The 12,566-nt window shown below is 41.0% G+C and overlaps 1 protein-coding gene across 10 annotated transcripts in view; it reads left to right on the top strand.

Moving 5' to 3' along the window:
• The window catches only part of CHD9 (chromodomain helicase DNA binding protein 9), a 185,559-nt gene that overhangs the window by 105,941 nt on the left and 67,052 nt on the right, over positions 1–12,566 (top strand). For all 10 annotated transcript variants that reach the window (XM_084645123.1, XM_084645126.1, XM_084645124.1 and 7 more), the window contains 4 exons: positions 2,856–3,032; positions 4,067–4,210; positions 4,905–5,160; positions 11,872–12,082. In XM_084645123.1, coding sequence (XP_084501249.1) covers positions 2,856–3,032; positions 4,067–4,210; positions 4,905–5,160; positions 11,872–12,082 — 788 coding nt within the window. The remainder of the gene's footprint in view (positions 1–2,855; positions 3,033–4,066; positions 4,211–4,904; positions 5,161–11,871; positions 12,083–12,566) is intronic.

The raw sequence follows: 12,566 nt of genomic DNA, 5'->3' as shown, positions 1-12,566 counted from the left end.
TCTGATGGCCTATGAAGTTTACAGTAGTTCACTGATGTATTTTATTTGTTGCGATATGTATGATATGAATTCATCCTTAACTATGGAGTCAGGACCAGTGCCTACATAATGTGATTGATCATTTTATTTGTACATTAATAATTCTTCCAAGAGCAATGCATAATGTTTTCATTAAAGGTGCTCTGAGATATAAACAATATGGCAGTCTTAGCAAAATAAGTAATCCAGGACTCTGATCTAGGCCACAGTGGTGAAAGTAGTTCATTTGGGCTCTTCCCAGGTGGACCCCTGTGCCTGAACAGAGCCCATTGAACAACTTGCAGCGTTGGTGCCTGTGGCGGGAAGGCCGTAATATCAATGGAACTGTTACAGGATAATACAGTAACTCCTCACTTAATGTTGTCCTGGTTAATGTTGTTTCTTTGTTACCTTGCTGATCAATTAGAGAAGATGGTCATTTAAAGTTGCGCAATGCTTCCTAATAATGTTGTTTGGCAGCAGCCTGCTTTGTCCACTGCTTGCAGACAGAGCAGCCCATTGGCGCTAGCTGATGGGGGTTGAAACCAGAGTGGACTGGCAGCCCCCTATCAGCTCCCCGCTCCCCTAAGTTCCCTGTGTGACAGCCGCCCAGCAGACTATCAATTGCCGGGCAGTTCAGCTGTCCCTCCCCCCACTGCCTTGTGCTGCTCCTGCCCTATCCCTTGCAGCTGCTCCCAGGAGCCTCCTGCTTGCTGTGCGGGGGGAGGGAGGGGGAGAATGGGGAAAGGGGTGCTAAAGTCAGGGTGTCTCCTCCCTGCCACTCCTTTTCCCCATCTCCACAGAGCAAGGTGGGGACATGACAGGGCTCAGGAGGGAGGCAACTTGCTGGCAGCAGCTGCTCTCTCAACTTGCTGATCTACTTAAAAAAGTAGTGTACTTAGAGAGGAGTCAGAGTACTTAAAGGGGCAATGTGCATCTCCATGTCAAGGTAGCTTCCCCACTCTGAACTCTAGGGTACAGATGTGGGGACCTGTATGAAAAACCCCCTAAGCTTATTTTTACCAGCTTAGGTTAAAACTTCCCCAAGGTACAAACTATTTTACCTTTTGCCCTTGGACTTTATTGCTGCCACCACCAAGTGTCTAATAAATATATAACCAGGAAAGAGGCCGCTTGGAAACGTCTTTCCCCCCCAAAATCCTCCCAAGCCCTACATCCCCTTTTCTGGGGAAGGCTTGATAAAAATCCTCACCAATTTGCATAGATGAACACAGACCCAAACCCTTGGATCTTAAGAACAAGGAAAAAGCAATCAGGTTCTTAAAGAAGAATTTTAATTAAAGAAAAAGTAAAAGAATCACTTCTGTAAAATCAGGATGGTAAATACCTTACAGGGTAATCAGATTCAAAACATAGAGAATCCCTCTATGCAAAACCTTAAGTTACAAAAGACACAAAAACAGGAATATACATTCCATTCAGCACAACTTTTTATCAACCATTTAAACAAAACAGAATCTAACGCATATCTAACTAGATTACTTACATCCGATGAAGTGAGCTGTAGCTTACGAAAGCTTATGCTCAAATTTTAGTCTCTAAGGTGCCACAAGTACTCCTTTTTGCAAATACAGACTAACACGGCTGCTACTCTGAAACCTATCACACATGGTGTGTCTCTCTATCTCGCTGTCTCCCCTCCCTCCATTCGTGCTGCTTTGTGGAGTGTGAGGCTACATTAACAACCATGTGTTAACCCTTGAGCGCTCAGCCAGTGCAAGTTAATCATTTAGCAGTAAGATCATTCCCTGGGAAATATCCCACCCTCTTCCACCCTCTGACTTCACCACCTCAACCAACCTTCACAATCGTCATTGCTGTGTACAGTATTAAATTGTTTGTTTAAAACTTATACCGTGTGTGTGTGTGTATATTATATATATACACACACACACATATATATAGTCTTTTGTCTGGTGAAAAAAAAATTCCCTAGAACCTAACCCCCTCCTATTTACATTAATTCTTGTAGGGAAATTGGATTCGCTTGACATGGTTGTGCTTAAAGCAGCATTTTTCAGGAACATAACTACAACTTTAAGCGAGGAGTTACTCTACTCTTTTTTCTTCTATATAAAGATCAAGGTTTTGCAGAATATAAAAATATAAGGGAAACATTTGTTTTCAAAACCAAAATGTTGATCCAAAACAGGAAAACCATGTTGTATGAACTTTCTTTTAGGCAAAGTTCTATTTAAAATGTTTTTTGTTATATTGAATGATATGAAGTGTGTGACTGAGGTTTGGTGCAATAGGCTGTGACAGTGATAGTTGCTCACTATACTGTGTGAACTATTGTATTCTGCCTTTCTGCAGAACGGACATATATATTGCTAAAATTACAGAGGTTTTTAAATGTTGAATTTTTATGAATAAGTTGATTCTGAGTGGCTGATATGCAATTTTCACAGTTTACTAGTGCATAATGGTGTCCCATCCAGTATTATGATTGATTGTCTAGATTCCATTTTGTAGATGCTTAAGATAGCCTTTTGTTCAGATGATAAGAGTGTGTTATTATCTAAATGCTTCTATTTGATAGGACACTTAATGATTGAAAAGCAACTCAAATTGGTTAGAAATTTATTGTCCATGAAACAACACAGCATTACTGAAAATGGACAGTTATTCATTTAGTATTAATTATAGAATTGCACAATCGTAGTGAGTCTCTGGTAAGATGAAAAGGATTTATACCTCAAGATTTAAAACACTACTGGATTATATTTCAGTAGCAAAACTGGCAACTTGAGAATGAAAAATGAGAAGATTCAAGATAATGTGACAAACTGTTACGTTTGTTAATAAATCTCTAGGGGCGTATCATTCGAGGTACTTACCGGTTCCAAGCTATTATCACCACTTTTGAAATGATTCTTGGTGGCTGTCCAGAACTCAATGCAATTGAATGGCGGTGTGTTATTATTGATGAAGCGCACAGGCTGAAGAATAAAAATTGCAAACTTCTGGAGGGACTCAAACTCATGAATCTTGTGAGTGGCTGCATTTCATTTACTTGGTTTAATGAGATTTCTTTCCTGTTCGGGAGAATACTACAATAAATTATAAGGCTGTTTAATTGTTAGACATAAAGAGCGTGTTTTATATGTGGGCAGCTATGAAAGTTTTATTATTCCACTACTGATAGTTTTCACAGCTTAAGGTGTACAATTTTCAGAAACCTTTTCAAATATAGTTTTGTGGGATTGAAATGCAACTTGCATAAGCAGAATCCATTTTACTAGATCTGTTTCTGATAGCTTAATTTATTTTGAATCAGAGTTTTAACTGCAATCATAGTTCTTATTTATACAGTATTTTTCAACTTCTTAGTATACACAAATATTGACACCTTTAAAAGGAACTGGATGATGATATTGCTTATATGTTTGCAACTTACTTGCTTAAGATTTAAGGGTTATAACACCTTATGCCTGAGGCCATGGTCTGGTCTCCTGGAAGGTTCTAAAAGGAATTCATTGCCATTGACTATTCATGTATTATAATGCACAAATGACTAGATGCATTATGGGATTTTTTTGAGTTTATAAATTTTTACTTTACATTGAAGCATTAGATATTGCCTGCTGTCAGAAGCACAGTACTAGACTAAATGTATCAACTGTCTAATTTGGTATTCTAATTTCTACTATAAACTTCAGTAATTATTGAGAGAGAAGTGTATGTGAATATTAGAAAGAGGGAAATAAAGTGTGTAACTATTTCTTTATTACTTGGCTGTAACAAGAGTTTTTTGTTCACAGATTAATAATGTAGTTTGAAGTTTATTAACATAGTATCTTAGCCATAGACCACTGGACACATGATATTAATGTAAAGTTTAGAGAAATTCTGGTTCTCAAATAGTTTGCTTACTGATGCTCTTCCTTTTGTTTATAAACCATCAGATCTCTAGTGCTTGTGTACTGAAATCAATTCGATGTTAGTGCTCAGAAACAAAAAAAAAAAAATCATTTTGCTAACTGTGCACATAAGAATTTCATGTGACATCTATGTCTTTATATAGGAGCACAAAGTGCTGTTGACAGGCACGCCACTGCAGAACACAGTAGAAGAACTGTTTAGCCTCCTTCATTTTCTTGAACCTTTGCGTTTTCCTGCTGAATCTACATTCATGCAGGAATTTGGGGACCTTAAAACGGAGGAGCAGGTACTACATATAAACAACTTCTTAATTTTCTACTTGCAAAATACCAATTTGAGTGAATAATTTGAGGATGTTTTTTGTTTTGTTTTTCTCTTTAATACTATGGTTTATAAATGGATTATATTTAAATCCTTTCTGCCTCCACTGCCCTTTCAGTCAGTGCCAAAAGAATTTGGGTGACTAACTTACTATCAACCGTCACACAGATCAGTTCTTCATATAGATATTTAATTTCACTTCATGACACAAGACGGTAAAGAGAGGGTTCACCCTCTCAAATTTTTAAGCAAGCCAAGGACGTGTACTTAGCATCACAAATTTGATGCACAGAACAAACATTTCTAAATGAAATATAACCTGTAAAGATTTGCTATTTATTTGGTATTAAATAATTCGTTTTTTCCTATTAAATAACAAATTATGTGGCTATGATAAATAAAGGAATAAGATTAATGGAAATTCAAGTTCTTCCTCTTTGAGGCCAGGTTGTCTGCTGACAAATGCTAAAAGCTTCCTTTCTGTAATCAGAGCACTTGAAAAATTACTTTGGTAACTTGTCTCTGAGAGTGAGACTATGTCCCTTCCAAGCAAATATTTCATGTAAATCTGGCAAACAGGTAATGTAGATTGTAAAATGTTAAATTAAGCTTCTTTATTACCTTTGCATACATTCCAGTTATATATATATTTTATTCAGGTGCAAAAGTTACAAGCTATCCTGAAACCAATGATGCTGAGACGGTTGAAGGAAGATGTAGAGAAAAAGTTAGCTCCCAAGGAAGAAACTATAATTGAAGTAGAACTAACTAATATCCAGAAGAAATATTATCGGGCAATTTTGGAGAAGAACTTTGCATTCTTGTCGAAAGGAGCTGGCCAAGCTAATGTACCCAATCTAGTTAACACTATGATGGAACTCAGAAAGTGCTGCAACCACCCTTATCTTATCAAAGGTAAAACATTATAAATTAAAAGACTGACTTTTTCAGTTGATATACTTCAGTTCTTGGTGTCACAGTTCAGGGCAACTGCACCTGTAGTTCCCCTCTATAGTCTAGCCAAGGCACCCACTCTTAATTTTCTGGCTCCCGAGTATTGCCTCTCTTAGCAGAGACATGCATTTCTCTCCTTCCTGACCATGGTGTTTCCAGTCTGCACAGCTCCTGGCCTAGACTGGGAATTCCCCAGCAAAGTCAGACTGCCTAAGCAGGCCTGCTTTTCTTTTTTCCACAGAGCAAGTAAACAATGTAGTTGCCACAGTTCGGTTACCACATGGCTCTGTCTAAGCAAGCGTGTTTATTCTTAAGGTAAAAGCATTACAGAGAAAATATATTTAAAACAATAAAAATACATGTAAGGATGCTAATAAGCTTACCAGAGATCACCTCTACTCCAACAAGGACTCTGGCCAGTGAACAGTCCTTCAGACCCCACTAAGGGGTTTTTCTGGGGTTACCAGTTCATAACTTCTTTTTCTCAGAACAAGATCACTTGTTAAACTGGGAGTTACTTCTTTAAATAGTTTTTGGGTCTTTGATCTGTCCTCATGTAACAGGTGGTCAGCAGACAAAAGTTTCCTTCCTGTAGGCAAAGCTTCAAAGGCAGAGTTCTTGCTTGAGCAGAGTACGTGCATTTGCTTGCCCCTCCTCCTAGAGATTTCCTGGGAAACCTACTTAAACTAACAGTTTGTTTTTGTCTTAGCCCATTGTTGAAAAGAGTCCTTTGATGCACAAAGCACTTCCCAAGGTTTACATTAGTCATGTCTCCTAGACTAGTTAATACGATCCTGCAATAACACATCACCATTTGTGATGTGACTTTCCCTTCAGTGGTCATAAACTGTTCTTGGAAAACATGAGTCATTGCAGAATCTGAAGGACTCTGATTCCAGATTCCCTAAATCCACCAAACCACCCAGAAAGAGACCTAGATTTCAGAGAGAGAGGGACGCCCAGCCACCCTCTGTGACCACCTATCCAGGGTTTGAATCCCCCTGCATCTCTGTATTGACAGCTGTGCCCATTAGCCCACCTCTCCCACTTTGGAGACTGCCTTGCCTATTTTCAGTATGTTTGGAGGCAGTTCACTGCTGACAAATAGGTCATAGGAGTCATAACATTGGTTAAACCATCCATTTTATATCACTCCCTCTCTTCCACCCCATTCCTCTTCAGGGACTCCACTCACAAGCTTTTATCGAGACAAGAAGTGAACTTTTTTTGAATTTAGGAGCTTATAAACACAAGGGATTACGTATTTCCTTGCACCAAAGAAGGACACAGGGTGGAGACCGATCTTAGATCTAAGACTTCTAAACAAATTTGTAAAGTCTGAGAAGTTTAGGATGGTAACTCTGGCAGCTATAATTCCTTCACTAGAGAAGGGGGATTGATTTTTGGCCCTCGACCAACAAGATGTCTATTTTCATATAAAGATTCACCCATTGCACAGGAAATACCAATGTTTCACTGTAGTCCCAAGATCATTTCCCATACTGAGTGCTGCCCTTTCCTCAGTCTCAATGGCGTTCTCAAAAGTCCTGGCAGTAGTGGCTGCTTACCTCCAACAAGAAGCGATCCTAGTCTTCCTGTACCTTGGCAACCATTCCTGCGAAGCAGTGCTGTCTTCCATCCAGATGGCCCTTGCTCTGTACCAGGAGTTGGGTCTGCAGCTTAATGTAAAAAAAAATCCATATTAACCCCTGTACAGAAGATACAGTTTATAAGGGCATATTTGGATTTGTTGACAGCCAGAGACTACCTTCCTTAGACAGATTTGTAACCTTGTCAGGTCTGGGATGAGCAATTCAGGGGACCGTTGAACCACAATAGAAATTCAGTTCCTGGGACACATGGCAGCTTGAACCTTTGGACCAATCATGCAGGGCTATGTCTCTGCTGCTTCCAGGGTTGGCTCAGAATGACCAGTTATCCAGTCAGAGACCCACTGGATAGATAGATGACAGTTTCTGTATGTGTGAGGAACTCCTTAGACTGATGGAAAAATTAACTCAATATCTGTGTGAGAGTCCCTTTCCGTCACCCAGCCCCTTAAGTGACTGATGCATCACAGTTGAAATGGGGAACTCACCTCAATTTGTTGGAGCTCAGGGCTGTCAGGAATGCTTTCCTTCATTTCCTACCCCTCATCAGGGCAAATCAATTTGGGTCACGGCGGACAACATATCCTGCATGTTCTATATCAACAAGCTTGGAGGAGCAAGATCCTCCTTCCAGCGTGCCAAACCCATAAAGCTATGGGATTGGTACATAGCTCATCAGATCCAAATTTCAGAGATCTACCTCCAAGGTATTCAGAACAACAATTCCTCAGCAGACAGTTCTCACAGAATTATGAATGGGATCTAGACACCAGTTTCTCCTCAGCATATTCATAAGATGGGGACTGCCAGAGGTGTATCTCTTCACTACCGCTAGGAATAGGAAGTCTTCTCTTTCCTGCACAAGAGGGGATCTGGGCCACCACTCCTTGGAAGAAGGGTCTGTTCTATGCAATTCCTCCAATGCTGCTGATACTAAGTGTGATGAACATGATCAGACAAGACAGAGCCGGAGTTAGCCTTATAGTGCTGACGTGGCTGAGACAAGTTTGGTACCCATACCTGTTTCACCTATGTACCCAACCATCGTTTGAGCTTCCGTCCATTACTCATCTTCTGTTATAGGATATGGGTCATGTGCTTCATCCCAGCCTAGCAATTCTCTGCCTCAAGGTGTGGCTCCTCAATGGTTCATGAGGTTAGAATCCTCCTGCTCTACGTAAGTACAACAGGTTTCAGAGTACCAGCCGTGTTAGTCTGTACAACAGGTGTTACTGAATAATAGAAACAGATCAACCCTCACTACTTACCTGCAGAAATGGAAGAGATTCTTCCATTCGTGTTGTCGTTGTTGTCTCCTGCCTGATTTGGTGCCACTTTCAGTCATCCTGGTTTATCTGTAGGATCTAAAGAAACCAGGGTTATAAATTAGTTTGATTAAGGTCCATTTGGCCAGAATATCAGCCTTTCATCCTCTGGTAGAAGGATTGTCTGTATTTGCTCATCCAATATTGTATAGGTTTATTAAGGGTTTGGGGAATCTCTGTCCGCAGACTAGAAACCCTGCTTTAACCTGGGACCTTAACCTTGAACTCAGTGACCTTGTAAGATTTCCATTTGAACCACTGGCAACCTGTTCTCTGTTGCATTTGTCTATGAAGATGGCCTTTTTAGTAGTCATCATGTAGGCTGTTGGATCGGGAGATTGGAGCCTTGATGGCAGAACCTCCCCTTCATAGCGTTCTTTAAGGACAAGGTGTCCTTATGTCCCTACTCTAAATTCTTACCTAAGGTTCTATCAGAGTTCCACCTTAATCAGTCCATTCATTTTCCAGTGTTTTCCCCAAAACCACATAGTTCTCTATAGGAATTCTATTTACATGCCCTGGATCTTTGAAGGGCATTGGCCTTCTACTTAAATAGGATGCAAAAATTTAGGAAGTCACATAGGCTCTTCATTTCCTTTGCAGATAGATTAAAGGGTCCTTGATCTCTGCTCAGAGACTATTGAGATGGATATCTGGTGGTATTGCTTGTTATGATGCTGTGGGTGCTCATTCCCCCCAAAGGGTGTTAGCACATTCAGCCAGATCACAAGCAAGATCTACAGCATTATAAAAGAAAGTGCTGGTATCTGAAATATATAGAGCCTGTACATGAGTTTCAGTACTTACGTTTTCAAAACATTACGTCTTGATCCATTCCATCAGATCTGATTTGACACTTGATTCTGCAGTACTGTCTTCAGTTCTGAACTATTCTGAAGCTGCCTCCTCCATCTGGAAATATTGCTCGAAGTCACCTGAGGTGGAGCACTCATAACGACACTATTCAAAAAAGAAGTTGTTACTCGGTTTGTGTACTAACTGTGTTTCTTTAAAATATGTCCACCTATGGGTGCTCCACTACCCACCCTCCTTCACCCATCTTCTTATATCGTATTGGTAGATGTGAAGGTGAACGAGCCTCTGATAGTGTGACTGATGTGATTAGGCCCTATGAATAACAGAACGCCACTAGCCATCACCTTCAGCCCCCAACTAAAACCTCTCCAGCGCATCATCAAGGATCTACAACCTATCCTGAAGGACAACCCATCACTCTCTCAGATCTTGGGAGACAGGCCAGTCCTTGCTTACAGACAGCCCCCCAACCTGAAGCAAATACTCACTAGCAACCACACAACAGAACCACTAACCCAGGAACCTATCCTTGCAACAAAGCCTGTTGCCAACTGTGTCCACATATCTATTCAGGGGACACCATCATAGGGCCTAATCACATCAGCCACACTTTCAGAGGCTCGTTCTCCTACACGTCCACCACTGTGATATATGCCATCATGTGCCAGCAATGCCCCTCTGCCATGTACATTGGCCAAACTGGACAGTCTCTACATAAAAGAATAAATGAACACAAATCAGATGTCAAGAATTATAACATCCAAAAACCAGTTGGAGAACGCTTCAGTCTCTCTGGTCACTCGATTACAGACCTAAAAGTGGCAATACTTCAACAAAAAAATTTCAGAAACAGACTCCAATGAGAGACTGCTGAATTGGAATTAATTTGCAAACTGGATACAATTAACTTAGGCTTGAATGAAGACGGGGAGTGGATGGGTCATTACACAAAGTAAAACTATTTCCCCATGTTCATTCCCCCCTCCAACCCCCCACTGCTCCTCAGACGTTCTTGTCAACTGCTGGAAATGGCCCACCTTGATAACCACTAGAAAAGGTCCGTCGACGTCCCTGTGTTACCCCCCCCGCTCATGCTGATAATAGCTCACCTTAAGTGATCACTCTGGTTACAGTGTGTATGGTAACACCCATTGTTTTATGTTGTCTGTGTATATAAATCTCCCCACTGTATTTTCCACTGAATGCATCCGATGAAGTGAGCTGTAGCTCACGAAAGCTTATGCTCAAATAAATTTGTTAGTCTCTAACGTGCCACAAGTACTCCTTTTCTTTTTCCACAAGGTGAGTAATCTCTTCTTTTCTATGCTCTTCTGGTTTCAAAAAAACAAAATTCTTAGCTACCAGTGGCTTTGTTTTAATCAGTAATTACAATTGTATTGGTTATGAATGTTGTAGCTGTGAACCTATAGTGTGAAAAGGTAGTTTTGTGTTAATACAATGTTTCTGAAACCTTTGTAAATTATTTCGGCGGGTATACTCAAATTTCTGATGGGATAAGGCCAACTGCTGTTCCTTAAATTCCATTCTCTGAAACAATGTGCCCAAATATTGTTTCTCTTTTTGTCATAACTAACTTTAAAATGAATTACTCCATTCAGCCCAGGTGTAACTTATTTGAAATCTGTAGCCATCAGAGGAGGTACATAAAATGTGAATTTGGCCTGACGAATTTAGGGCCACTCAGAAAGATAGACAGACAGGTGTGATTATGTGCTCTGTCTCTTTAAGCCATCTTTGTGTCTTCTTTATTTTGGACTGTTCTGAAGGCCAATGTGACCCTCCCGTCCTCTTAGACAGCTCATCCCTGGCTATGTATAGATATCTACTCTTCTAGAATTTCTGCAGCACACTTCTCCTGACACCAAATATACCTTTACTGCCCCCAGCATGCCTCCTACAACAGGATTTTAATGGCAGCCTTACTAGGGTTGCCAACTGTCTAATTGCACAAACCCAGACACCCCTGCCCCGCCGCTTCCCCAAGGCAACATCCCTGTCCCCGCCCTTTCCCAAGGCCACCCACCCACTCACTTCGTCCCCCCTCCCTCATTTGCTCACTATCTCCTCTTCCTCCCCTCCGATCCTCCCTCACTTTCACCGGACTGGAGAAAGGGGTTGGGCGTGGGAGGGAGTGCGGGGTCTGGGCTGGGGGGTGGGGCAGAAGGGTTTGCAGTGTGGGAGGGGGCTTCAGGCACAGAAGGGGGTGCACGGTGCTGGCTTTGGGAGGGAGTTTGGGTGCGGGACGGGGCTCAGGGCCGGGGCAAGGGGTTGGAATGTGGGAGGGAGTTTGGGGTTCGGGTTCCAGCCAGGCGGCGCTTACCTTGGGCTGCTTCCGGAAGTGACTGTCATATCCGGCTCCTAGTTCCCCTGCCTGCAGGCACTGCTGCCACGGCTCCAACTGGCCTATTAAAATCTCCTGGACTGGTTTCAGTAGCCACCAGGAGATCGATTTCGATTTCAGGAGATTCCGGCCAGTCTGGGAGGGGTGGCAACCCTAAGCCTTATGGAGAGCCATTGCTAGGGGAATTCTCCCTAAGCCAAGTAAGGGGGCTTTTCTTGTCCCTTTGTGCTGTCACATCAGCATATGGGAGCGTGGCTTGTGGGGAGAGGGGGAATCCCTCCCAAGATTTCCATTTATGCTCCCTCCTGTGGGAAAAAATCTGTCTTTACTTACAGCTGTAGCCTGTAATGTGTGGTTTGGGTTGTGTTGTGTTTTTTGTTTTGTTTTTGTTTTTAAAAATGGCTGTGGTTGGAGGACAGAATTTGCCCCAAAGGGAACAGTTAAACAGTGAAATAGAGTGGGTTAACCAATCTGTGTGATCATTAACTTGTTGTGTGGGTGAAAAAACAACAACCACCATTTCTTTTGAGATTAGTCATATATTTTTATTATTTGACAGGTGCTGAAGAGAAAATCCTTGGGGAGTTTAGGGAAACATATATCCCAACTGCTCCTGATTTTCATCTACAAGCAATGATCCAGTCTGCTGGTAAATTGGTCCTCATTGATAAACTTCTTCCAAAAATGAAAGCAGGAGGCCATAAGGTGCTTATCTTCTCTCAAATGGTGCGCTGTCTTGACATCCTTGAGGACTACCTTATACATAAAAGGTAGAATGCTACATATTTCATAAACTCTGTGTGCTGTTCTCAACAGGGATATCTTTTTGATAAATGATTGCAACCTACTAAAATTAAAAAAAAAAGAAAAAGCAAAGTTGGTACCATTCTTATATATAGCTAATGTTTCACACTGCATGCAAAAATATATTGGAAAGACTTTGCATTTTATATATTTAATAACCTTTATGATGCAATTTTATTTAGGACCGTAGTTGTATGTTTTTTTTCAATGCTTGCTGTACAAATTAGCAGTTACTCACAAGGAGGAATTCAGCTTGTATCAGTATCTTGATTTCAATTCATATGATTTTGTGATATTGTTTAAAAATGTGTATAAAAAGATGTTTCTTGTTTTATAAGCAAATAATACATAGACTAGTGCAGCATCTGAACAGGTTGACTCTTCTTTTGAATGCCATAGAGGTATGAACTTGTTTGGCTTTGCTCTTTGGTTAGAATTGTCAGAGTTAAT

The sequence above is a fragment of the Lepidochelys olivacea genome, assembly GCF_965140295.1.
Source record: "Lepidochelys olivacea isolate rLepOli2 genome assembly, chromosome: 12".
Taxonomy (NCBI): Eukaryota; Metazoa; Chordata; order Testudines; family Cheloniidae; genus Lepidochelys; species Lepidochelys olivacea.
This window is presented reverse-complemented; position numbering and strand designations above follow the sequence as displayed.